This window comes from Psammomys obesus, unplaced genomic scaffold (genome assembly GCF_907164565.1).
Source record: "Psammomys obesus unplaced genomic scaffold, mPsaObe1.curated_primary_1811, whole genome shotgun sequence".
NCBI classification, from domain to species: domain Eukaryota; kingdom Metazoa; phylum Chordata; class Mammalia; order Rodentia; family Muridae; genus Psammomys; species Psammomys obesus.
The window spans coordinates 650,782-676,986 of NW_026594240.1; the positions used below are offsets into that span (position 1 = coordinate 650,782).

Below are 26,205 nucleotides of genomic sequence, written 5' to 3' on the forward strand. Positions count from 1 at the left end.
TAGATAGATAAATAAATAAATAGAGGGATTTCCGTGTAACCCAACCCCCCACCCCCTTCTTTTTTTTGTTGGTATAAGATCTGTGTATCCCAGGTTGGCTTTGAATTCAAGGAAATCCTGCCTCGGATTCCCAAGTGCTCTCCTTACAGGCATGTACTCAGACATTCATCTCAACCCCTCTGCCTATGAATGCAGGTGTTCACCTGAAAGACAACTTTGTGTATCCGTTGCCTTCCACCTTGTTTCAAGACCTGCACATACAGGCCTGTAGACATGGCTCAGAGGTTGAGAGCACTGCTTTCTCTTCCAGAGGTCCTGAGTTCGGTTCCCAGCAACCACATGGTGGCTCACAACCATTTAAAATGAGATCTGGTGCCCCCTTCTGTCGCTCAGATGTACATGCAGGCAGAACATTGTATACATAATCTTAAAAAAAGGAAAAAGACCTGCATATACATACATGATGGCACAGGCCTCTCTTCCTAGCTCTTTGGAGAGTGAGTCAGGCACATTTCTGAGTTTGAAACAGGAGAGCCAGGGCTCCACAGAGAAATCCTGTCATGAAAACCAAAGTAAGTAAATAAATAAATTGAAGCCAGGTGGTCATGGCCCCATGCCTTTAATCATAGCACTCTGGAGGCAGAGGCAGGTGGATCTCTATCATGCTGAGGAATTTTAACTCATGCTATCGTGAGCTCTTTACTGATTGAGCCATCTCAGATGTTTATTTTTATTTCTATAGTTAGTTATTTATTTGAGAAGAGGTCTCTCTTTGTAGCCCTGCCTAGCCTGGAATTCTGTGTAGACCAGGCTAATCTCAACTCTCAGAGATCTGCCTGCCTCTGCCTCTCCAGTGCTGGGCTTAAAGGTAAGTGCCACTATGCCCAGCCAGATGAAGTGGTTTAACAGCCTGAAACTGAGCTCAGAGTAGTGTAAGCTGCTCATTAAATAAATGGGTTTTGTTTTGTTTTGTTTTTTTGAGCCTCTGCTATTTGATGTTGCTAAAGCTAAGGCAGAATGCTAAGTGTGGCAGACCCTGTCATCAAGGCCTCTGTAGTTTCGTGTGAGACAGGTGCTATCAGTTGTTTCTTCTGTCCTGACCTCACTTTGTACTTGACGAGAAAATGGAAGCTGGAATTTCTTCAAACTGTTCCTCATCTCATCACAGACATGTTTATGTCCCCACCAGTTTGCCCCATCCCCCCTTTCTGGAAAGAAATATGGAGTTTTTGTTGGTTGGTGTGAAGGCCGCCTCATTTTGTTCTGTGGTTTTCCTTTCATCTTCAGCCTCCCTGAGGTTCCCTCCTTAGCTTATTAGTGTGTCCACAGTCTCCCCCACCCCAGTCACCTGCTGCCTTCTCAGGTTGCAGATGTAATTATTCTCCTTCCCAAAGTCAGTGGAAGCAAGTCACACCCCGTTTTGTTTTTCCTCTATTCACCCCTCAGACCATTTTGCTAGTACCCATTCCTTAAGATTTTCCAGATTACTGCCAGCCTCCTGGATGCAGACCAGTGGCTTCTTTCAGTAGCTATGTGCTCCCAAAGACTTGGGGCTTCCTTGTGGCAGTGATGCCGATGGGCTGGAGGGGGCTGGGCGGGTAGGGCCCTCGCTGTGGGTTCTGACAACCTGAGTTCAACCCCTGGGATCCATGTGCCTGAAGGAGAGAACAAAGTGCTGTTGTTTTCTGAAGTCCACAAGTGCAGCACGTCCACAGAGAGCCGAGGGTGGACAGCAAATGTGGACGAACACATCTTCAGTCCCAGCCCTCCTGGTGCAGACAAAGGCAGGTAGATAGCGGTGAGTTCAATTCAGCCGAGGACACACAGGGAGGCCTTGCTCCAAACAAAACAAAGCAGTTGGGGGGGGGGGCTGGCTGCAAGTGGGGCGGGGGTGGGGGTGCACTCTTGTAATCCCCGCATTCAGGAAGCAGAGACAGGCAGACCTGAGTGTGAAGCCAGCCTGCTCTAGAAAGTGAGTTCCAGGGCAGTCAGAGCTACACAGAGAAACCCTGTCTCAAAAACCAAAAAACAAAAAAAGAGAGAAATGACATCCAAGGCTACTGAGACCCTGTCTCTAATAATCAAAAGAAAATCTTTTAAGTAACAGATGTAAAAAGGGGCTGGCTAGATGGCTCAACGTGCCCCTAAGCCCAGCAGCCAGAGTTTGAATCCTCAGGAAGTGAGAGGGCTGGCCGCACTTCCACACGTGCCTGGCATGAACGTGTGCATACACAACACTGAAATAGGTTCAAAGAATAGATACAGGCCAAGGTGGTGGTGGCTTACATCTGGGATCTCAGCACTGAGGCGGCAGAGACAGCTCCATCTACAAAGCTGTCTCGCTGTGTGTGGCTGGTGGTGAAAAAGAAGGAAGTCAGTGGACAGCGGAAAGCCAGATGTGGCGGAGACACCCGCGTCTTCTCCAGCCCTGGCTCCCATTGTAGGCCCTTTCCACCTTTCTCAGCGTCTGTCTCCCCACACACACCCGCCCCGCCTGTGCCTCTCAAGCCCTGGGGTGTTTTGTAAGCTGCCTAGGCTGTACCCCGCAGACCTTGAAGCCTCCTACCTCAGCTAAGTAGCTGAGATCACAGACCGTGTCTCTCTCTCTCTCACACACACACACACACACACACACACACACACACACGGGGAGGGGAGACTGTGGAGATGCGTGTGCGCTTAGATGTCTGAGAAGAGGGTGCTGGCTTCTCTGTGAAAACAAGGACGCACGCCCTTACTCGCTGAGCCTGGCTTATCCGGGTGTGCAGCCACAGTTTTGTGCTGGTGCGTAGGATTCCAGCTGGGGTTCTGTCCAACCACCCCACTTTGAGACAAGGCCCGGGATGGACTGTGTAGACCAAGATGGCCTCAACTTTGCAGCAGGCCCCCTGCCCCCTCCCCCCAGATGCTGAAACCACAGGAGTGAGCACCAGGACTGGCTTCTGGGTTGTTTCTGTCTTCAAAAGAAGTGGTGACCCCAGGCCTAGCGGAGGAGCCAGCCTCGCCCCGCTCCCCCTCTGGAGGAGAGGTTCTCCAGAGACATTCCAGACGGAAGGAGCCATTTGATCTTCAGTGCCACGTCCCGCTTATCTGATCCTGCTGAAGGAAGTGGGCAGGAACTGAGCGCAGCGGCCTGCACCTCACAGGGCCAGGGAAGCACTGCCGCCGCCTAGCCCTGGCCGCCGCCTCCCGTGAGCCGAACCCTCGCCTCTCAGCTAAGCTAGGTCGTTCTGGGAAAGGGTTTCCAGGCAGCTAGCTGCCACAGGCACAGAAGCCAGGATCCCCTTTGGAGCCAGATGCTCACGCTGTGGAAACGGGCGCTTGCATCACAAGCCGCGCACGCTTTGTTCTTAGGACGTGCCCTGTCCACACGCGCTGGCCTCCCTTTGTAGTTCATAGCACCGAAGCTCAGGAGGGTTTGGAGGTGCGTCCCCTGCGCTTGGCCCGCAGGGACCAGCCTCTCCCGAGTCTGCTGCCCTCCGGTGGTGAGACTGTGAACTTCCCAGCTGTTAGCCTGGAGAGAAGAGTTAGCTGCTCCACACTTCCCAGCAATCCAGTTCAAAAACTGAAATATTGCAAACAGTGGAAATTTTTTGGAGACACAGGCTGTGTCGCCATCTCTGTCCTGGAACTTGCCGTGTAGACCAGGCTGGCCTCGAACTCAGAGATCCACCTGCCTCTGCCTCCCGAGTGCTGGGATTAAAGGTGTGCTCCGCATGCTCAGTATGGAAACTTTTCTTTACTCACTGAAGTGTGCAGTTGTTTTAAGGCAACCCTGTACAACGCAGAGACCAGAGCCTGCGCTTTGGATTCATAATACCCAAGGGTCAAATCCCAGCTCTGCCTTTTTTTTTTTTTTTACTCAGAATGACCATGAACACCTCACCTATGCTGAATTTTCTTACCTATACAGTGGAAATAATAATAAATATCTTAACATAGTAATGGGAAAAGGGACTGCCTCTGACATAATCTGATTGACCTGCTCTTTGATCACCTCCCCTGAGGGGGGAGCAGCCTTTACCAGGCCACAGATGACAATGCAGCCACTCCTGATAGACTAAGATCAGAAGGAAGGAGAGGAGGACCTCCCCTATCAGTGGACTTGAGGAGGGGCATTCGTGAAGAAGGAGGGAAGGAGGAGGGAAGGAGGGCGGGGCTTATGGGAGGGTACAAAGTGAATAAAGTGTAATTAATAAAATAAAAGAAAAAAATAGTAAATATCTTAGCAAAAAAAGCTAAATGCCTTAAAAATGCCCAGCCTGGCAGTTCTCTAAAACACTGGCGATGCTCAGTAACTATCTTCTCAGCGATGGAAGGACTATGCGTGTGAGTGCTCCCTGCTGCTTGTGCCAGACACGCTAGGTGAGTGCCTGCTATTATGTTAGCTGTTTCCTCTCTTCATTATGGTAAAATACACAACAAAGTTTACCATTCTAACCATTTATTTTCCAAGACAGGGTCTCACTATTTAACTCTGGCTGTCCTGGAACCATATAGACGAGGTTGGCCTCAAACTCAGAGAGATCTACTTTCCTCTGCCTCCTGAGTGCTGGAATTATAACCATTTTCAATGTTTTTTCTTTTTTTAATAAATTATTTTTATTTATGTGCATTGGTGTTTTGCCTGCATATATGTTTGTGCTGGGGGGCAGGTGTTAGATCTCCTGGGACTGGAATCATGGACAGTTGTGAGCTGCCATGTGGATGAACCAAACCTGGTTCTAAGAGAATGGTGAGTGCTTTTGACCACTGTGCCATCTCACCAGCCTGGCGATTGAGACAGTGTTTCTCTGTGTAACAGCCCTGGCTGTCCTGGACTCACTCTGTAGACCAGGCTGGCCTCAAACTCAAAGAGATCCACCTGCTTCTGCCTCCCGAGTGAGTGCTCAGATCAAAGGGGTGCACCACCACACCTGACCTGTGATTTTTTTTTTTTTTTAACTCTGAAACTATCCATATCCTTTCTGATTTTTGAGTTTGGAAAATGAAATCAAGTCCAGTATGGGCCGTGGAGAATGTACAGATCTGAGCCCTCGGGATATGGGAACCATCTTGGGCAGAGCTGAGCAGCTCCGTTTGAGAAAGGTAGGAGATCCAGCACCTTCTTCAAGGTCAGCAGAGGGTAGAGACGTGGAGCTGGTATCACAGGGTTCCCAGCCAGGCAGCCAAGGTCCCTGCCTCCCCCTCTGCAGAGGAAAGAGGAGGTGGTTGGAGAAAGGATATGAGACTGGTTCTCCAGCCCTCCCTTCTCTCCCCCACAGCAGCCTTCTCCCCCACAGAGACTGGGATGGGACAGAGGGAGGCGGAGTTGGGGATTGAGGGCTTGGGAGCCCACAGTGCCCTGTATCTGTCGGAAGCCTGGCTGGGGCAGCTGTGCCCGTTTTTTGCTGTCCTGATGCCACCCTTTAGCAGGGTGCTGGGGATGCTGTGGCTTTGGATACTGCTTCCTACGGCTGCACAAGGTAAGTGTCTACAGAGAGGGCTTGGTCCCTACATCAGGAGGGGAAGCAGGGGCCATTTGGAAGAAGTGGGTGAGCTGGATGAATGAATACGAAGGGCAAAGCCACATGCTCCGAGGTGTGGACCACACACCAGGCCTCTGCTGATCCACCTGAGATGCAGACATCACCTTTCGTCATCTGTCCCTTGGCTGCTGTTTGCCTCCATTCCCTTCTTGACTCCCCTTTCTTTACCTTGGACTTCAGTGTCCCCAAAAAGGAGAACCTGTGTGTTCTTCGAGGCTCCTGGCGTGCGCGGGAGCACAAAGACCCTGGGGGAAGTGCTGGGCGCGGGACCAGGGCCCCCCAAGGGCATTCGCTGCCTCTACAGCCATTGCTGCTTTGGAATCTGGAATCTGACCCACGGCCGGGCACAAGTGGAGATGCAAGGTGAACTATCTGGTGGATGAGAGCTGGGGTAGGGGAGAGGCAGCCAAGAGGGAAGGGGAGACTGGAGTGTGTGGAGGGGTAGGGAAGGCGTTTGTTCTCTGCCCCCAACCACCCCGTCAGGATGCCGGGACAGTGACGAGCCAGGCTGCGAATCCCGCCACTGTGACCCCACGCCTCGGGCCCACCCCAGCCCCAGCTCCACTCTCTTCACGTGTTCCTGTGGGACCGACTTCTGCAATGCCAATTACAGCCATCTGCCTCCTTCAGGGAACCAAGGGACTCCTGGCCCCCAGGACCCCCAGGTCACCCCAGGTAGATGCCTTCCTCGGGGTCCTAGAGCGCGGAGGGACAGAGCATAGGTCCGGAGGAGAGCAGGGCGAGTTCTCACCCCCACACACACACCCGGAGTTTTCCTCCTGTGGCCTTGGGAAGTTGGTTGCCCTAGTGACTGGGAGATAAGGGGGCTTGTGACCAGCATGGGGGTGGTTTGCAAAGCAGTCTCTTTGAAGAGAGGAGAGGCCCAGTGCTCACCCACGTGCCTTCTTGCCTTGCGGTCCAGGTCCAGGTGGGCCCATCTGGATGGCTCTGCTGCTGCTGGGAATGTTCCTCACACTGCTGCTCAGCAGCATCATCCTGGGTACTGATCTCTCCCGCCCCTCCCTCGAGACAGCCGGAAGTGTCCCCAAGGCTCCATGCCTTCTCGGGGCTCTGCTGCTCCCCCAGTCCTGGGATCTGGGTAGCCCACATTTCCCTGCAAGAAGCTCTCTCTTCCTGCATGGCCCCCTGGGAGTATCCACCCCCGGGCAGCCTACCCTAAGTCTTCTCCGCTTCAGCCTTGCTGCAGAGGAAGGCCTGCGGAGTGCACGGTGAGGCAGACCCGGAGCCGGGCTCTGGCTCAGGTGGAGACTGCATCGAGGAACTGCCTGAGCTGGCTGAGCTCTGCTTTTCTCAGGTGCCCCGGGAAGGGGGGTGGGCCCTGGCACCCTGGGGTCTGCGGGCCACACTCAGCCACACTCAGCCCATGTCTCCCCACCAGGTAATCCAGGAAGGAGGTCATGCAGTCGTCTGGGCCGGGAGGCTGCAGGGTGAGATGGTAGCCATCAAGGCCTTTCCCCCAAGGGCTGTGGCCCAGTTCCGAGCTGAGAGAGCTGTGTATCAGCTGCCCGGCCTACGGCACGACCACATCGCGCGGTTTATCACTGCTGGCCAGGGGGCGCCTGGGCCCCTGCCCTCTGGGCCTTTGCTGGTACTGGAGCTGTACCCTAAGGTGAGGGCAGAGAAATGTCTGCGGTCTGTGTGTGCGCTGTGCCCGTGTGTGTGCTCGTGGAAGCGGGTGCTGCGTGACAGCGGGGCCTCACCCACCCTCCTCTGCTTCATGCTTCCCTTAGAGTAATTTAAGACCGTTGTTTATGTAGTCCTGGACTCACTCTGTAGACCAGGCTGGCCTCGAATTCAGAGCTCCAGCTGCCTCTGCCTCTGCCTCCCAGGCGCTGGGATCACAGGTGTGTTCTACTTCTGCCTGGCTAGACGTTCCAGGCATGGTTTCCAAACTCATTTCTGTGTGCATTTAACCAATACTTATAGACTATATGACAAGTACTGCCAGGCGCCGAGAAAGCACACATGGCCCCTGATTTTACAGGTTGTATAGACTAATGGGTCACAGAAATGGATAAACAGACAGAAGGAGCAAATGTTGAGTGTGCAAAGAGCTAGAGGAGAGGGCACCGGATTCTGTGAGAAATGAAATAATACTAAGAGGGCCGGAGAGACGGCTCGGTGGTTAAGAGCACTGGCAGCTCTTCCAGAGGACCAGGTTCAATTCCCGCCAGTGCTCACAGGGCAGGTCACAACTGTCCGAAACTCCAGTGCCGGGGGCTCTGACACCTCACACAGACACACGGGCAGGTAAAACACCAATGCACATAAAAGTAAACAAATCATTTTAAAAAGTAAAAGAACGAATACCGAGATCCTACCCGAGGGCTGAGCTGGTAAGGAGGTTTGTTGTGCAGGCCTTGGGGACCGGAGCTCGAGCCCCAGAACCCATGTCGAGGTGAAAGGAGAGAGCTCCACCGCATTATCCTCTGACCTCCACACACCGTTCCCCCTCCCTCTCCCTCCCCCTCCCATAATGATAACAATAGCTGAGAACAAATCGCGTGTATAGGTGTTGCAGCAGCATGGACCTCTGTCCACCACGGCATGCCTGGTGCCCGTGAGAGCGAGCCAAGCACACACCTGCCGGGGCTGGAGTTCGGGGGAGCTGCTCTGTGGAAATGAAACCCAGTCCCCTGGGGAGCAGCCAGTGTGACTGCTGAGCCCCTCTTCCAGTCCCTTAGGTTATTAATATTTTTTTTAATATAAAGAGGAATGTGTGTGATCTGAGGTGAGAAGAGGAGGGAAGCTGGGTGTGGTGAGACTTGAGTAATCCCAGCACTTGGGAGGCTGACAGGAGGGGATGGAAGTGAATCTCAGGCAAGCCCGGGCAGCACAAGGCCATGACTCAAAGAAACAAAACAGGCCTGAGTGCAGTAGCACACACCCAGACCCCAGCATTTGGGAGGCAGGCGGAGTTGTGAGTTCAAGGCCAGCCGAGGCTACACAGTAAGACCCTATCCAAAAGAAAACAAAAGAGTGAAGAGGAGGAAGTAGGCAAAGGTGGGGCCTCGTGGAGCCTGGACCTGCCATTGACTGGGAGGCATTGGGCGTCCACTGTCCGGGCGCTTTGCACCCTGGCTCCTTGCCTTTAGAAGTGTACTGTGAGGTAGAAAGGACCATCCTTCGATGGGAAAAGGAAACTGACCTGCCGGGATCTGTGACTTGAGAGTGTGCACCTCCTGCTAATCCTAGTCAGATCCCTGCCCGCCTTTGCTCCCAGCCTGTCAGTGCTTGAATGCAGTGACCCTTTCCCAGGCCTGGGTCAGCCTTCACAGCTGTTACTGCTGCAATCCTGAGTTCTGGAAAGTTCCCTTTTGACCGCATTGAGAAATGACTTTGCGGCCTGCTGAGGAGGCTTAGTCAGAACTTACACAAGCCAGATCCAGGGCAGAAGGGATGGTTCCGCAGCCAAGAATGTTGGCTGCTCTCCCAGAGGACCTAGGCTCCTAGCGCCCACACGGGGGGGGGGGGGGGGACAAAAGTTGCCCGTGACCCCAGCTGTGGGTCTCCATGGGCACCTGTAAACATGCATTCTCTCACACATAAACATATACAGACACACTTAAATTTTTTAGGCTTATTTTTATTTATAGGTTTGTGTTCCTGTCTGCCTGTGGGCGTGTGCACACGAGTGAGTGTGGGTGTGCAGAGATAAGGGCATCAGGTCTCCTGGAGCTGGAGTTATAGGCAGCTCCTGCCTGGTGTGGCCTACTAAAAGCCTTGTGTGCTCAGAACCAGGGAGTCACACCCCCCAACCCAAAAGCAAAACACAGTTCTGCTTGTTTGTTTGCCTCAAACAGGGTCTCTCTGTGTAACCCTGGCTGTCCTGGGCTCAATCTGTAGACCAGGCTGGCCTCGAACTCACAGAGATCCTACTGCCTCTGCCTCTTTGATTAAAGGCGTGCACCACTGCACTTGGCTAAAAGTAAAGTAACTGTTAAAGAAGAAAGGACAAACGAAAGCTGGGTGCGGTGTGTGAGCCTGTGACCCCCAGGACAAGGAAAGGAAGCGGGAAACCCAGCGAGCTGCTGTGTGTTTAAGAGGTGGACACAGGCCTCTGGGGCCCGCTGGCCAGGCCGCCCACTGAGTGGCTCCGGGTTAGTGAGAGAACCTGTCTCAAAAGAACACACACAGACACACAGACGACACGAACACACATGCACGCAGACGTACAGTTCCTTCCTGGTCTCTTAGCTCCCTCTGCCTTTCACAAATGCTGCTCGTTGCCTTACAGCCGTGATATTTAGTGCATCTTTACACTGCGGTTTATTGAAGTCTCCAAGTCCCGGTCACCTTCCTGAGGCCCAGTGCTTCCTGCACACAGCTTCCACAGCTATGAAGGTGTCAGCCTGCCAGTGACAGGCTGCTCCAGCCCCTCCTCCTCCATTGCTCCGCCCAGTGTGTGTGCGTGCAGGCCTACACCCGGGTCACGGGACAGCCACCCTGGACCACCTTTGTCCTGAATCTTCTGAGTCAGCCCCCGAGACTGCCTGGGTGACGGCTGCACTCCTGCCTCGCCCTTTGACCTCAGGCGAACTTACTCGGCACCCGCCCAGCCCCACCCGCAGCCTGGTGTGCCGCAGCGTGCAACGCTTGCGCTCGGGCCCTGGGAGGCAGAGGCAGGAGGCTCCCCGCAAGCACCTTGGCAGCCTCATAGTGATGAGGTGTGCGCCAGGGCCACACACATACATCGTGTGATGTGGGATCCTGCCTGAAAGAAGGGGGAGGGGAGGAAGGGAGAAGGACAAAGGACCCTGAAGAAGGCCTGCTGGGAAAGCCACCTCCTCTGCCCAGCATCCTCTGCCCTCCACATGTGCCTCGTCGCCTGTGGGTAGCCATATACGTGCCCCACACAAATACGTTTACTGTTACTGTTTTGCTTTTTTTTTTTTTTTTTTAATAACGGAGGGAAAAAAGAAAAAGGAAAAGAACTACAGAATTGACGGTGATCACAGTACCTTGGCCCTGGGGTCCTCCTGAGGGTCGAGGGAGGGCTTGTTTGAAGGGCGTGGGGCAGAGTAAGTGCTCAACACCAGTGAGCTGAGTCACGCCCCACCCCAGCCATGTTCAGCCTTAACTATAGGAGTTCCCCGCCTTTGTGTCTTGAGATCTGAGATTCCCTGCGAGTGCTGCCATGTCTAGCTATAGTGTGTGTGTGTGTGTGTGTGTGTGTGTGTGTGTGCGCGCGCGCGCACACACTCTCAGGCAGGGTCTCCTCTAACCCAGATTGGCTTGTTCCTAATCCTCTTCCTTGTACTTCCTGAGTGCTGGGGTGGCAGGCCTGCAGTATCACACCAACTAGAGTTACTATGTTCCTGTCACTTTGACTGACAGTCCTTGCCCCCACTATCTGCAGTGCCCTGACCTGGTTCTGTCAGGGCGTCTGTGTGCCAGGGTGGAGCAGGCTGGTGTGTGGTCTGTCAGGAGCTCCCTGCTCCCTGGAGTGAAGCCCCCCCCCCCCAGCTCTGTGCCTGGCTCCTCCCTCTGCCCTCCTCCAGGGCTCCCTGTGCCACTACCTGACGCAGTACACCAGTGATTGGGGAAGTTCCCTGAGGATGGCTCTGTCCCTGGCTGAGGGCCTGGCATTTCTCCACCAGGAGCGCTGGCAGGACGGTAAGGCAGCCAGCAGCAGGGAGGCGGGGCAGTGGGGGGCCACATCAGTGTGCCGTTCTCCCTCGTTTACAGGGCGGGGGGGGGCAGTGGCCAGCGCCCCAAAGCTGTGGCTCTCCCCACAGGCCGATACAAACCGGGCATTGCTCACCGAGACCTGAGCAGCCAGAATGTGTTCATCCGAGAGGACAGGTCCTGTGCCATTGGAGACCTGGGCCTGGCCTTGGTGCTGCCTGGCCTTGCTCAGCCCCCTGCCTCGGCCCCTGCTCAGCCCCGAGGCCCAGCTGCCATCTTGGAAGTGAGTGTGGTTGACGTGAGACCTGACACGGGGCAGGGCCAAGGCTGTAACTGGGGGCGGGTGGACCAGAGCTTCAGGACCGGCTGCCGCAGAGCCGCCCTTGGCCTCCCGCATCTCGTCCTGCAGGCCGGCACCCAGAGGTACATGGCTCCCGAGCTCCTGGACAAGACTCTGGACCTCCAGGACTGGGGCACGGCCCTCCAGAGGGCCGACGTCTACTCCCTGGCTCTGCTCCTGTGGGAGATCCTGAGCCGCTGCTCAGACTTGAGGCCGGGTAAGGTCGCCACCCCACCGGCCTGGCTGATGAGGGCTCGCACGCGCCTCTGGCCCATTCCAGGAGGCCTTGACACCCCTCGCCCGCTGGGTTGACAGTCTGTGCCTGTCTCTTCCAGACCGCAGGCCCCCACCTTTTCAGCTGGCCTATGAGGCAGAGTTGGGCAGCAACCCCAGCGCCTGCGAGCTCTGGGCCTTGGCGGTGGAGGAGAGGAAGCGCCCCAGCATCCCGGCTGCGTGGAGCTGCTCTGCCACGGTAAGGAGCCACGGGCTGGCCAGCCGGGGACCGGGAGACGCCGGCCTCAGTGTACCTTTCCCTTCTGTACGTTCCGGACACGTGGGTCGCCCACCTGAGCCCTGGACCTTCCCCTTCCTCCATCAGTTACGTCTTTGGCTCAGTCACCTCCCCCAGGAAGCCCTCTAGGACTTCTCTCCTCCTCGGAGCTCTGCCCCCATGACAGGGTCCCTTCAGGTACTGTAGCTCCCCAAATTCAACCCAGGGTCCCACCATTTTGTGCTGGACAGCTGTGTTTCTGCTCTGGGCCAATTCAAGCCGGTTCTGGGTACACCAGGATACCTAGGTCTAGGCATAGCAAGACCTGACAGTGAAAGCGCAGAGCTCTTCACGATCAGTTTCCGAGCTGCCCCTTCGCCCCTCTCCTGCCTGAACTTCCTACCGTACAGGCGTCTGTTGGGTTGGCTAATGGAAGCCAGGCTTTGCCTGCAGGACGCACTGCTTGACTGAAGGAAAGAGCACCTTTCCGTTAGCGTGACTTGTCGGCCTGAATTCTCCTCAGAGCCAAAGGCAGACCCTATGGAGTCTGTCACAGGGAACAGACCTCAAGGGGCAGGGCTTCAGGGGCTGGGCTGGGGGGTTGGGCTGGAGGGCTGGGCTGGGGGGGCAGGGCCGGGGGGGGGGGGTGGGGGGGCTGGGCGGGGATACCCCACCCGTGGGGGGAGGGGGCGGGCAGGGCAGGGCGGGGCGCTGGGCCAGGCCTGCCATCTAGTCCTTCCCGCAGGACCCCGGGGGGCTGAGGGAACTCCTGGAAGACTGCTGGGATGCGGATCCCGAAGCGCGGCTCACGGCGGACTGTGTGCAGCAGCGCCTGGCAGCCCTGGCTTTCCCTCCTCAGGGCTGCCCGCCTCCCTGCCCCTCTGCGCCTGCCTCTGCCACTCTCCCCTGCAGGCCTCAGCAGGGCCCTTGCCTCCCTGGCTCTCGTCCTCAGCCTGTCAGCACCAGCGTTCACGTGTAAACGAGTTTGTGCGCGCGCACCCCTGTGATCGTAGTACACCTATTGCTGTCTTTGTCCGTGGTCCCTAACCCATGGGTGGACGCGCTCAGGAAAGAAGAGAATAAAGCCAGGGTTCCCTGGTGTCCTTGGGCCCGACGCCCTGCTCTGCTTTTCCACCAAAGTGTGCTGATTGCTTTAAGGTCTGTTTGTTTATAGTACACGTGTCTGTGAGTTTGTGTCTACCACGTGCATGCAGGAGACGTTGGAGGCCAGAGAGGGTGTCTGAGCCCCTGGAGCTGGAGTTACAGGCAGCTGTGAGCTGCCATGTGGGTGCTGGGAACAGGTCCTTTGCTAGAGCAGTAGTTGCTCTGAGCTCCTAAGCTATACCTTCAGCAATTTATTTATTATTGGTTTTGAGGCAGGGTCCTGATGTGTAGCCTTGGCTGACTACTACTCACCATGTAGCCTAGGCTAGCCTCAAACTTGCAACAATCCTCTTTCCTCAGCAGTCCCAGCATGGGCCGGGGGTGCTGGCATTTGCTTATTTATTTATTATTACACAAGGCCTCACTATACTACGGAGCTCTGGCTGGCTTGGAACTCACTTTGTAGACCAGGCTGGCCTTGAAATCACAGAAATCCACCTGCCTCTGTCTCCCAGTGCTAGGATTAAAGGTGCGTGCCACCATGGCCGGCACCAACATTTATTTTTGAAGATTTTCTTTATATTACTTAAACTATGTATAGTTTCGTGTGTCTGTGTGTGTGTGTGTGTGTGTGTGTGCGCGCGTGCGTGTGCGCGCACGCGAGGGTGCGGTATGTACATAAGAGGATGGCTGCAGAGGCCAAAGGCATTGGATACTCCTGGAGCTGGAGTTGTGAGCTGCTTGCTACTGAACTTGGGTCCTTAGGAAGAGCAATACATGCCTTTTAATGTCTAATCCATCTCCCGAGCACCGCCAGGAGCACTTCTCAAATGGCAGCATCTCCTGCTGGGCACTGGGGGACAGGAGGGTCAGGATGAAGCGCTGCCCTGAAGGTTCTGAGGTCTCTGAAGTGCACAAAGTGGGGTGCTGTGTCAGGGGTGACAGGAGAGCTTCCTGAACACAGGGTGCTGAGGCTGAAGCTGACGGAGGCAGGAATTTCCCAGCAGCAGCGGGATGTTGACAGCCCTCTGCTGGCAGAGAGCCCACGGGTATGCCCAAAGCCCTGGGTTCCACCCTCGCACTGCATGAACTGTGAACTGTAGCACACGCTTGTAATCCCAGTGCCGGGGAAGTGGGGGGCACACGGAGCACACAAAGATAAGCATCACGCAAACAGCAGCACACTAAACTGCTTCTGCAGCAGAGACACTAAAAGCAGAGCGACACAGCCTACCGGGGTCCTGTACGGTACACACATATTTGTGAAGCATTCCATATAAAATATTTTTTTCAAATGCACGTCTTCAGCAGCATTAAATTAATTCACACTATTATGTAGCTATCATCATCCTCCAAACCCAAATGTTCCATCATTTTGGCCTGGAACTCTGAGTTACAGTTCTAGTTCAGTGTTCTATTGCAGTGACGAGACACCATGGCCACAGCAACTCTTTTTTTTTTTTTTTTTTTAAGATTTATTTATTATTTATACAGTGTTCTGCCTGCACACCAGATCTCACTGTAGGTGGTTGTGAGCCACCATGTGGGTGCTGGGAGTGGAACGTAGGACCTTTGGAAGAGCAGCCAGTGCTCTCAACCTCTGAATGATCTCTCCAACCCCCATTCCATATATTTTCAAAAGGGTGTGTTTTAAAAGATAAATGTACACGTTTTCCTTCAGATTCTATAGATTAAGACAGGATTAATTTTCAGGACAGCCAAGACTACACAGAGAAACCCTGTTTTGAGAAAGAAAGAAAGAAAGAAAGAAAGAAAGAAAGAAAGAAAGAAAAGAAATGAAAAAGAAAGGAAGGAAGGAAGGAAGGAAGGAAACAAACAAGAAAAGAAATGAAAAACAAAAACAAAATCAACCAACCAACCAAACAAACCAAACAAACAAAAAACCCGAAAGTATAGAAGGGATAAGATGAGAGAGAGGAGCAAATGTACAGAACTAAGGTCCAAGTCTTGTTGTGAAGTGCTTCATCTGTTTATCATTTTGTTTATAGACAGGGTATCATGTAGCCCAGGCTGGCCTCAAACTCCCTCCATAGTAAAAGATGACCTTGAACTCTTGATCCAACATGTTAGAATTACAGGCTTGGCAGCCAAACCTAGCTATTTTATTTTATTTTATTTTATTTTATTTTATTATTTTATGTGCATTAGTATGAAGGAATCAGATCCCTTGGAACTGGAGTTACAGACAGTTGTGAGTTGCCATGTGGGTGCTGGGAATTGAACCCAGGTGTTTTGGAAGAGCAGCCAGTGCTCTTAACCACTGGGCCATCTCTCCAGCTCACAACTGTCTGTAACTCCAGTTCCGGGGGATCTGACACCCTCACACCAAGGCACATAAAACTAAATATTTTTAAAGTCATGTTTATGATGGCTCAGCAGTTAAGAGCTATAGTCACACTTCCAGAAGACCCAGATTTAATTTCAGCACCCACAGGGCCGCTGACAAAGGTTTGTAACGCCAGTCCCAGCGGAAGCGGATGCTTCTGGGGGCATTGCATGCACACGGTGCGCAGGCACACACGCAGCCAAAACACGCACACGCTTAAAATAGAGTATCTTAAAACCTGGCGTGTTACGGCCTGGGAGTGCCGCTCACAGGCAGAGCGCTTGCTTCACGGTTTGCTCTCCGCCTGTTAGAGCTAGATGTGCAGAAGCACACGTGTGTGAGCCCAACAATCTTTGACAAAATTTTGAGAGTCGTGGCTCTCCTTTCATTCCAGCATCCATGAGAGACAGAGTAGGATGGCTGCTTCTCATCCAAGGTCAACCTGAGTCACACAGGAAGACCCTACCTCAAAACAACAAAAACAAAGCTGAACGTGCTGATTTACCGGGAACAATGGCCTGAAACTATAATCTCACCATCTGGGAGCTGAGACAGGAGGAGCCTCGTTACATGTGAAGCAGATGGAGACCTCCTTTCTTACTCTGTCTCTCTCCAAGAAAGAGAGAGAAAGAGAGAAGAAAGAACGAACAGGATCTGGTGACACATGACAATAATTCTAGCACTAGGGAGACAGAGGCAGGGATTGCTGTAAATTTCAGACCAGTCTGGTCTATATAGCAAGCTCCAGGCCAGCCAGGACTACATAGGGGATCCCATTTCAAACACACCAAAACTCAAAATAACGAATGGAATTATACAGTCCTCTGACAACTGAATTACATCAATTGAAAATATAGTTGATTTAGTATATAATGGATTCCCCTCCTCCTTAAGCGATATGAAAATACAGCTCAGGCTAATCTTGAACGTGAAATGTAGCAGAGGAGGATGACTTTGAACTACATTCCTCTGCCTACGCTTTCCAAGTACTAAGGTTATAGGGAAGTGCAACCATGCCTGGCTTTCTAACTCATTTTATAAACCCAATAAGGAAAATGAGCAGTTCTTAAATGTTGCATGCAGGACAGAGCGCACCAAAACCCCAACCAGCCAAACAGCCTACCAGCCAAACAACCAGCCAACCAACAAATAGCCACGCAAGCAACCGGCCAATCAACCAGGCAACCAGGCAGTCAACCAGCCAACCAGCCAGCCAAACAACCAACCAACCAGCTAACCAACCAACCAGCCAGCCAACCAACCAACCAACCAACCAACCAACCAACCAACCAACCAACCAACCAGCCATCTAACCAACCAGCCATCTAACCAACCAATCAGCCAACCAGCCAGTCAGCCAACCAGCCAGTCAGCCAAACAACCAACCAGCCAGCCAAGAAATAGCTAAGCAACCAAACAACCAACTAACCAACCTACCAACCAAACAGCCAACTAACCAACCAACTAATGAAACAGCCAACCAACCAACCAACCAACCAACCAAACAAACAACCAGCCAGCCAGCCAGCCAGCCAGCCAGCCAGCCAACCATCCAACCAACCAAACAACCAACCAACCAACCAACCAATCAGCCAAACAACCAAGCAACCAAATAAGAATGAGGCAATTATAGAACCAAGGAGATTATGGCAGGCTGGGGCAAGAAAGGCAGACGTGACTGAATTCCAGATGTTTTGGGGAGACAAAAGGTAACTTAGGTTGCACTGGGGTTAGGATGAGAGGGAAATGTGGAAGAGGCGGGGGGGGGTATGCCTCAGAGGGTGGCACACTTGTAATTCCATCCCATGAGAGAGGCTGAGGTAGGGAAGCTGCTGTCATGGGCTACACAGTGAGGCCCTATCTCAAGAAAAACAACAAAAGGATGCTCTAGGTTTTTGTTTTGAGCTTGTGAGAGATTAGGAAATCTGTCTTTCCCTCAGGAATGGTTCTTCGCTTTCCACAGGCTGTTAGGTAGAAGCTGGCAGTATTGAGGCGTGGCACTGGGGTCAGCGGCACTTCCTTCTTTTTCTGAGTTTGTTTTTGTTTTTTCAGACAGGGTTCTCTGTGTAGCTGTGACTGCCCTAGATCTCACTCTGTAGACCAAGCTGGCCTCAGACTCAGAGATTCGTCCTCCAGAGTGCAGGGATTAAAGGCCTGCTCCACCACCACAAGGCTCTCTATCTCTCAAATTCTCTGAGAAGCTAACCCTGTCCTCAAATTCTGAGTCTCTTCTTCTTTCAAGCTCTGGATTAGACAAGAGCCAGCTGTAGGCTACTACTGCCTTTAAAACAACAACAAAAACCTAACGTACTGTGCTCTCAAATGTACTGTAACCTCAAACTGACAGCTCAGAGCGCTTGCTTCTCACACTGAATTCAGTTCCCAGCACCCTCGAGGCGGCTCACAACCACCAACTTCGGTTACAGGGGATCCCATGACCTCCGAGGTTATCCGGCAGGCGCGTGTTGAGCATACACTCTGGCAGAACACTCAAACACAAAAATAAATTAATAGCAAATCCAGCCGGGCGCTTTGGTGCACACCTATAACTCAAGTGCTCGGGAGGCAGAGGCAGGCGGATGGCTGTGAGTTCGAGGCCAGCTGGTCTGCAAGAGTCCAGGACAGCCAGGGCTACACAGAGAAACACTCCTCGAAAAATCAATCAATCTACATAAAACAGAGAACCAGCGAGAGCCTATCCCGGCTCAGGGGTTTGCTGGCAGCTGGCCCTGCCCCGGCCTCGCCCTAAGCAGCGATTCTGGTCTGTTTGCCTTTTTCCTCGCCCCGTGCTTTCCGAAGGCTCCGCCTAGTGGCCGCAGTTTAGTTGGACCACAGCGATTGACAAGTCAGTTCTCCAATCGTGCCGAGTGACCGCGTAGTGTCACAGGGCCACAGGGGCGGTGCAGAAGCAGAGCATGAATAGGGGTGAGCAGGAAGTGCGAACCCAAACAGGGAAGCAGGACAGGAGCAGGCCCGGCGGTCGTGGAAGGTGACAGGCATCTGCCATCCTAGAGTCCCTTCTTTCCTCTTAGCTGGGCCAGGGGTGCGCTTAAAGCTGGGAACTAGGCGCTCCGTTTGCCCTTTCTTTGCTCTCTCTCTCTCTCTCTCTCTCTCTCTCTCTCTCTCTCTCTCTCTCTTTCTCTCTCTGTTCTTATCTAACCCTTTGGGGACCTGGAGTGTCCTTCTCTTCGCTCCACTTCAGGGGTGGCCCGGGTGGGACCAGGAGCTTAGGCCCCTCTCTCACTGCGGATGGTTAAAGGCCTCCGGTTCCTTTCCAGGAAAATGGGGGCAGAGTTAGCCGCCAGGTGAGGCAGTCAAAGCGGGAGGGGCCCGGGAGCAGCATTCCTGAGGTTCAGAGGGTTCAGGGACCAGGCTGCGAGGCTCTCAGGGTGCTGCAAGGAGGAAGGAAACTTGCCCTGGTTTGGTTCGGTTTGGCTTTTTGACACAGGGTTTTGTCTGTGTAGCTCTGGCTGTTCTGGAACTCTCCCTTTAGACCAGGCTAGCCTAGAATTTGGGGACCCGCCTGCCTCTGCCTCCTGAGTGCTGTGAGGTCGCAGTAGTGCTATCAGTGAGAGCGGAGAGAGGCGGAGGCTGGAGGGTAGGGCTCTAGAAAAACCCCTTGCCTTCCCGGGATCTTCAGGTGTTTATCTCTTTTGCTTCCTAGGCTGACCTAGCACCTGGTCATGTGGAACCCTAGTGCTGGTAAGTACCTGGGCTCTGCTCTGCCCACCCCAGCTCGTTTTGCAATGAAACAGGAAGTTTCTGTATCTACCCCACAACCCCAAGAAAAAGCAAAGTCATTGGACCACTGCTGCCGCCCTCTGCCTTCCACAAGCGTTAAGAAAAGCAGTAATTTTTGTTATTTGTTTACAGAGGTTCTGGACAGTCCTAATCTTTATTCTCTGGTTCTCCCTCCAGGGCCAAATCCATATCCGCCCCATGCCGTGTGCCCAGGAGGTGCCAATCCTGTCTGTCCACCACCTGTCAATCCTGCCTTCCCTCCTGGCCCCTGCCCTCCAGGAATTCCCCAGGGAAACCCAGCTTTCCCTCCATGCCGGCCACCTTACCCGGTACCACAGCCAGGGTGTCCAGGGTATCAACCTTCAGGTCCCTACCCTCCCCCGTGCCCACCTCCTGCTCCTGGCATGTGCCCTGTGAATCCTCTGGCTCCTGGCATGGTAGGCTCAGGAATAGTGATAGACAAGAAGACTCGGAAGAAAATGAAGAAAGCTCACAAGAAGATGCACAAACACCACAAGCACGGGAAGGTTGGTGACCTCGGGAGGATGAGGGATGAGCGGGGCTCGCAGAAGGGATTTTGTGGGCACGGGAGAGGGCTTACTCTGGCAGATGGCTTTTCTTTATGTAAAAGAATCCCCCTGAGAGGAATTTAACAATATCGAGGCATGGGACCTCCTATCTGAAAAGGGAAGGTCTTGGAGGCAATGAGCTCCAAAAGCGTTTTCCCTTTCTGTGCTCACTACCTTACCAGTAACTCCTGCTGTCTCCCCAACTCCAGCTGTACCCTTTGGCAAACTGGACACACCTGAGGTTGTGTATATGTCATTTGAGTCAGTCCTGTGACAAAGCAAAGCCACGTATAATAATTCACAGAGTGGAGATACGGCCCCAGTTCCTGGATTCCGTTTATCTCCTCCAGCGTTCCCAGGGTGCTGTGTTAGTTACCTAGGCGTTCCTCCTGTGACTCAGGAAGAACAAAGACTGGGGTAAAGGGAGAGTTTCCTTTACAGGACATCCTCCTTGCACAGAAATGCTGGTTGTTATTCGTGAGGGTGGGAGCTTCCCTGAGGACCTGGGATGAACACCAATCTTGAGGCTTTTATGCCCGATGTTTGCTTGGTGGGTTTGGGCTCCTAATTCTAGGTCTGTGGTAGAAATGTGAGCAGTAAGAAGAAAAGGAGACACTGAGTGAGAGAGAGGACACGGGAGAGTCTAAAAGTGTTTTTAATGGCAGTTTCTGGACTAAATCTGTATGGATCCTTGGATGGGATTTCTCCGCCGTCTGTCTCTCCCACCTTCCCCGCCTTTTCCCCTGGTGGGGCTTGGGAGTGCTGCAGCACCCGTTCAGCTGCCAGCCCTGTGTTCTCCTGGGTGTGTAGATTCTCCCTTGTTATCATTACTCACGCCTAATGAGTAGGGACTCAGAAAGTAGCAGCTGTTTTCTAGAACTGCTCATGCCACGTTCATTCCATGTTCCTGGCCTTGGCTAGGTGTGGGAAGTGAGAGTCTTGGCCCCTAGGCGACGTGTTCAGTTCTGTGCAGTGTGGACAGCGTGACCCAGGCCTGGACTCGCACTGCTGAAGGAAAGCCTTGATTTTGTTGTTTGTTGGGCAGGATGGTCTGAGACCGCGGCCTCCTAGCCGTTTGGGTGGAAGGGTGGGGCATCAAGAATGGCCCTTGGAGCGGTCAGGGTCATCTGATGCTTTGTCCTTTCCCCTTGCAGCATTCCTCCTCTTCCTCCTCCTCCTCTTCCAGCAGCGACTCTGACTGAAGGCAGGGTCTGGACCCTCCTCCCCGAGCAGCTCCACCCTCCATCAAGCTTCACTGTGGAGCAGAGGGGAATTAGCCCTCTGCTCCCTGCCCGGCTCCTACCTGTGCCTCCCCTGCTGGTCAGTGCTGGCTGTCTAGGGAGAACGGGAAGCAGGTTGCCAGCAAAAGCTGCCTTCTCCCTGCCTGGGAACACTGTGGCTGCTGAGGTCAGCGGGCAGTGGTGGTGGTGAGACCTTCACGGTGAACACAATTTTAAGATCTGCACGATGTGATTTTACTCGTTTTCTTTTGTAATACTTGCGATGGGGGTTTGTGAGAATCTGAGGGACACCTGTCCTTTTGCACTGGTACATTACGGTGATCTGGTGGCACCTGTACTCCCAGCAGGCCTTCGATTGATTGCGCTAGCCGAGGAGCTGCTGGGAGGCAGGGCCCCTCTGCTTGATGAGCTTCCGGAACCAAATCTATTCCTTCGTTCAACATGTCTCAGATGTCTAAATAAAAGCTTCTCTCCTGGCCTCTGCTCACCTGCGCCATTGCCTTGACTGGGCTCCACACCCTGGACTTTTGCTACCCTTGCCCACACCCTCCAAAGTGTCAGTGTCTTTCTCCCTCTGAGAGCCTCGCATCACCCAGGCTTCACTGTGTAATCAGGGTGACCCTGATGTAGGGTCCCCCTGCCTCTACTTTTGGCGTGCCAGCCTCACTCCCTCGAACCACACCCTGCTTATGGGCTTGAACTCTGACCCCGTGCCTGCCGGGAGGCACTTTACCAACAGAGCTACACCCCAGCCTGAAGTGGCATTTTTAGCAGTGAGGGGCGAAGCCTTCGGAATTGACGCTGGCATCGCAGACTCGATTGCACCGATCCCTGGATCCCTGATACAGACATTTCTTCATATGTTTTCATTTGCTACAAAGGTGTTTTTTTTTTTTTTTTTTTTCAAGACAGGGTCTCAGTATGTAGCCTTGGCTGTCCTGAATTCAATACGTAGACCAGGCTAGCCTTGAACTCACAGAGATCTACCTGCCTTTGCCAAGGCCTACGCCACCATGCCCAGCAGAGGTCTTCAATCCTTGCCTGATCATCAGCTTTAAGGGAGCAATTTAGGGTTCCGCCCTTAATCCACTGGATCAGACACTTTAATCATGTGTATATATATAATTTAAATCACATATATATAATCTGTATGGACAGGAGTTTGGTCTTGTGTCCATGTGCATTATGTGTGTGCAGTTCCTGCAGTAGCCAGAAGAGGGCGAAGGATCCTTTGGTACTGGCGTTACAGACCATTGAGTCTCTGGGGATTGAACCTAGGCCCTCTGGAAGGTCTTGCCTCCGCTTCCCAGGTGCTGTCATGATAAACCTGATGCACAGCACACACATGTGAAGAGGCTCAGCTGGGGATGGCGGTGGAGCATGCCTTTGACCCCAGCACTCTGAAGGCAGAGGCAGGAACATCTCTGTGAGTTCGAGGCCAGTCTGGTCAACAAAGTGAGTCCAGGACAGTCAGGACTGCACAGAGAAACCCCGTCTCAAACAAACAGCCCAGTAGCAGAATGCTTGCCTTGTCTGGACAATGTCCTGGATCTGATGGACCCATGTAGTCCAGACTCAAGCTCACCAAGAAGCCAAGGGTGAACAAGTTCCGAATCTGCCTGTGTCCACTCGGCTGGAGTTACAGATGCGTGCCGGCACGCCTTTTATATAGTGCTCCGGCCTAACCCAGGGCCTTGTGCATGGCAGGTAAATAGTCTGGCAACTGACCCACATCCCCAGCTAGGTGGTTTTAAAAAGTTTTATTACTTTTTACATTTTATTTATATGAACGCTCTACCACCTGCACGCCAGCAGAGGGCACCAGATCTCATTGTAGATGGCTGTGAGCCACCATGTGGACACCAGGAATTGAACTCAGGTCCATCTGGAAGAGCAGCCATTGCCCTTAACCTCTGAGCCATCTCTCTAGCCCCTCTTTTTAAGTTTTTAAAAGCATTTTATTAGTGTATTAGGGTTATCTAGAGGAATAGAATTTATAGAATATATATTATACACAAATATATTTGCATATATAAATAAATGTAAAATCATATATATGGGTTTTTTCAGAATGACTTATAGGTCCAGCTGGCCCATAACTCAACAATGGCTGTCTAGCAACAGAAGGTACAAGAATCCAGTAGTTCAGTTCATAAGGCTAAACAGTCTTCAGTGTACACCACAATCCTGAAGAAGTAGGCTGTAATGCCAGTGAAGGAATCGCCTTGGAAGAGAAAGCAAGCAGGCAAAAAGCAAAAGTGCCCTGCTTTCATGTCCTATATATTGGCTGCCACCAGAAGGTATGGCCCAGCTTAAAGTGAATCTTCCTGTCTCAAAAGATCTGGATTAAAAGTAGGTCTTCCCATTTCAAGTTATTTATTTATTTTGCTCTTTTGAGACAGGGTTTCTCTGTGTAGCCTTGGCTATCCTGGAACTCCCTCTGTAGACCAGGCTGGCCTGGAACTCACAGATCTGTCTGTCTCCGCCTCCTGACTGTTGGGATTAAAGGCGTACTCCATCACACTGGCTCCATTTCAAGTTATATAGTTTTTCTCACAAGTTGTACCCAGCTGTTTGGGATTTGGTTAATTCCAGATATAGTAAAGTCAACAAAGAGGAATGGCTGTCAACACACAGGCAGCTGAAGAGAAAGAATGCAGCCAATGGGAGCCTATTTGTTTTTATTGTTTCTAATGGTGTATGTAGATCTTGATGGCTTTGAACTCACTATGTAGACCAGGCTGGCCTCACACGGATCTGGTGGTCTGTCTCCAGAGAGCTTGAATGACAGGCATGGGCCATCATGCCTGGATGCAGGGTTGTTTGGGACAAGGTCTAGGCTGACCTTGAATTCATACTCCTTCTGTCTCAGCTGTTTGGATGCAGGAACTAAATATGAAACACTGCCATAAGCAGATCAAACAATCTTTTTTTTTTTCTTGTTATTTTTTTAATTTTTAGGTTTTTCGAGACAGAGTTTCTTTGTATAACCTTGACTATCCTAGACTCCTTTTGTAGACCAGGCTGGCCTCAGAGTCAGAGATCCCCCTGCCTCTACCTCCCGAGTGCTCGGATTAAAGGTGTGTGCCCCCACAACAGGCCCAGTGTGTCCTTGGCTATCTAGAGTTGCCTATGGACACTAGTTTGGGATTACAAGTGTGGCTGTCATTTTATTTAGTGTGTGTGTATGCATAGAGTAACACACACACACAAGCACATTTGAGACTTCAGGGGTCTTCCTCTATCTCTCTATTCCCTTGAAACAAGCTCTCTCACTAAACCAAAGGCACACCATATTGGCTAGGTGGACTGGCTAGTGAGGTCTCAGGATCCAAATTGGTTTAGGGACTGAAGGGTCTTTGTGCCTGTTAGGCAAGCCCTCACTGAGATACATGCTAGCTTTTTGTTTGTCCTGGTTTTGTTTTGAGACAAGTCTCTATTTATTTATTTAGGCTTTTTGAGACAGGGTTTCTCTGTGTAATAACCTTGGTTGTCCTGGAACTCTCTGTAGACTGGGCTGTCCTCAAACTCAGAGATTCTCCTGCCTCTGCCTCACATGCTGGGATTAAAAGCGTGCACTACCACTGCCCAGCTGGAGATGGGTCTCACTGTGTAGCCCTGACTGTCCTGGAACTCACTATGTAGCCTAGGTTGGCCCCAAACTAAGAGCTCCACCTGCCCTACCTGGGATTAAAGGTGTGGGCCACGATTGACCAGCCTCCCACTGGGCAGCCAGGCTGGCAAACGTGGATCTCCTGCCTCTGCCCTCGAGTGTCACTTTGTTCAGCCCATGTCCAATCTTAGTGACTACTTCGGTGAGAAAGGTTGGAAAGCTGGGAACCACTGGCTGCACCTGGCCAAGGCTTTGTCTACAAATGTCAGTCATTTCCTAATAATTTAGATCTTCAGCTGAAACTGTGGCATTTACATCTCTAAAAATGCAAGCTCTGGCTGTAGCTGTTGAGCCTTATATAAATGAGTCCTGGGGGCTGGAGAGATGGCTCAGTGGTTAAGAGCACTGGGTGCTCTTCCAAAGGACCTGGGTTCAATTCCCAGCACTCACAGGGCAGCTCACAATTGTCTGTAACTACGGTTCCAAGGGATCTGACACCTTCACACTAACACCCATAAAATAAAATTAAATGAATTATTTAAAAAATGAGTCCTGATCATAGTGTTCCCTACTTTCTGTTGGCTCCTCCCATTTCCGGTACTGGCCTGGTCCTGGGAGCACTGGGTTTGCAGCCCTGGCTCTGTGCATTGGTCCATACTTCCAAAGGGAATATTTCTCAAATGTGTTGAGTTTTATAAGATTTATTTCATTTACTCATCTTTTTATGGAGGGGAGGGGGCTTTTTTTTTGAGACAAGGATTTCTTTGTGTAGCCCTGGCTGTCCTGGAACTCTCTCTGTAGACCAGGCTGGCCTTGAACTCAGAGATCTACCTGCCTCTACCTCCCAAATACTGGGATAAAAGCCATGTCACTGCCTGGCTTATTTCATTTCTTTTAAGATTTATTTATTATTTATACAATATTCTGCCTGCATGTGTGCCTGCAGGCCAGATGTCATTGTGCCAGATGTCATTGTAGATGGTTGGGAGCCACCACGTGGCTGCTGGGAATTGAACTCAGGACCTTGGGAAGAACAGCCAGTGCTCTCAACCTCTGAGCCATCTCTTTAGCATTCTTTCTTTTCTTTTTTCTTTTATTTTTCAAGACAGGGTTTCTCTGTGTAGCCCTGGCTGTCCTGGACTCACGTTGTAGACCAGGCTGGCCTTGAACTCACAATGATCTGTCTGCCTCTGCCTCCTTGAGTGCTGGGATTACAGGAATGTGCCACTGTGCCAGGCTTGATTTGTTTCATTTTGTGTGTGTGTGTGTGACTGCGCACGCTCAGGTGCTCATATGAACTCAGCTGCACTTGGGGGCCAGCGGTGTCAGAGTCCTGGAGGTGGAGCCACATCAGGCAGTTGTGACCAACCTGATGGTGGTGCTGGGAACTGAACTCTGATCCTCTGCAAAAGGAGTATGTGCCCTTAACTGACAAGCCGTCCCTCATCCCTCTAGCTTCTCAGCTTGTACTTTTAGAGCTCTTGGGTTTCTTCTCCTTTTCCACATTTGGTGTAACCTTGCTCTACTTACTACGCAGTAAGAAGGCAAGAGCAAGACAGGAACACATACTTAATCCTGGCACT

General features: G+C 52.2%; 2 protein-coding genes across 2 annotated transcripts; both read left to right on the forward strand.

The window, feature by feature from the left end:
- Positions 1-1,569: 1,569 nt before the first annotated feature.
- Positions 1,570-13,109, forward strand: Amhr2 (anti-Mullerian hormone receptor type 2). The gene is made up of 14 exons (XM_055618290.1): positions 1,570-1,598; positions 3,106-3,191; positions 3,393-3,485; positions 5,265-5,465; positions 5,709-5,891; positions 6,012-6,203; positions 6,457-6,528; positions 6,725-6,843; positions 6,928-7,158; positions 11,051-11,165; positions 11,288-11,460; positions 11,587-11,734; positions 11,853-11,989; positions 12,753-13,109. The coding sequence occupies exons 1-14, from the start codon at positions 1,570-1,572 to the stop codon at positions 12,984-12,986; spliced, it is 2,013 nt and encodes a 670-aa protein (XP_055474265.1). The 3' UTR covers positions 12,987-13,109.
- Positions 13,110-18,357: 5,248 nt separating this feature from the next.
- Positions 18,358-21,487, forward strand: Prr13 (proline rich 13). Its single transcript, XM_055618326.1, has 4 exons — positions 18,358-18,447; positions 19,123-19,160; positions 19,377-19,726; positions 20,923-21,487. The coding sequence occupies exons 2-4, from the start codon at positions 19,142-19,144 to the stop codon at positions 20,968-20,970; spliced, it is 417 nt and encodes a 138-aa protein (XP_055474301.1). The 5' UTR covers positions 18,358-18,447; positions 19,123-19,141; the 3' UTR covers positions 20,971-21,487.
- Positions 21,488-26,205: the final 4,718 nt, after the last annotated feature.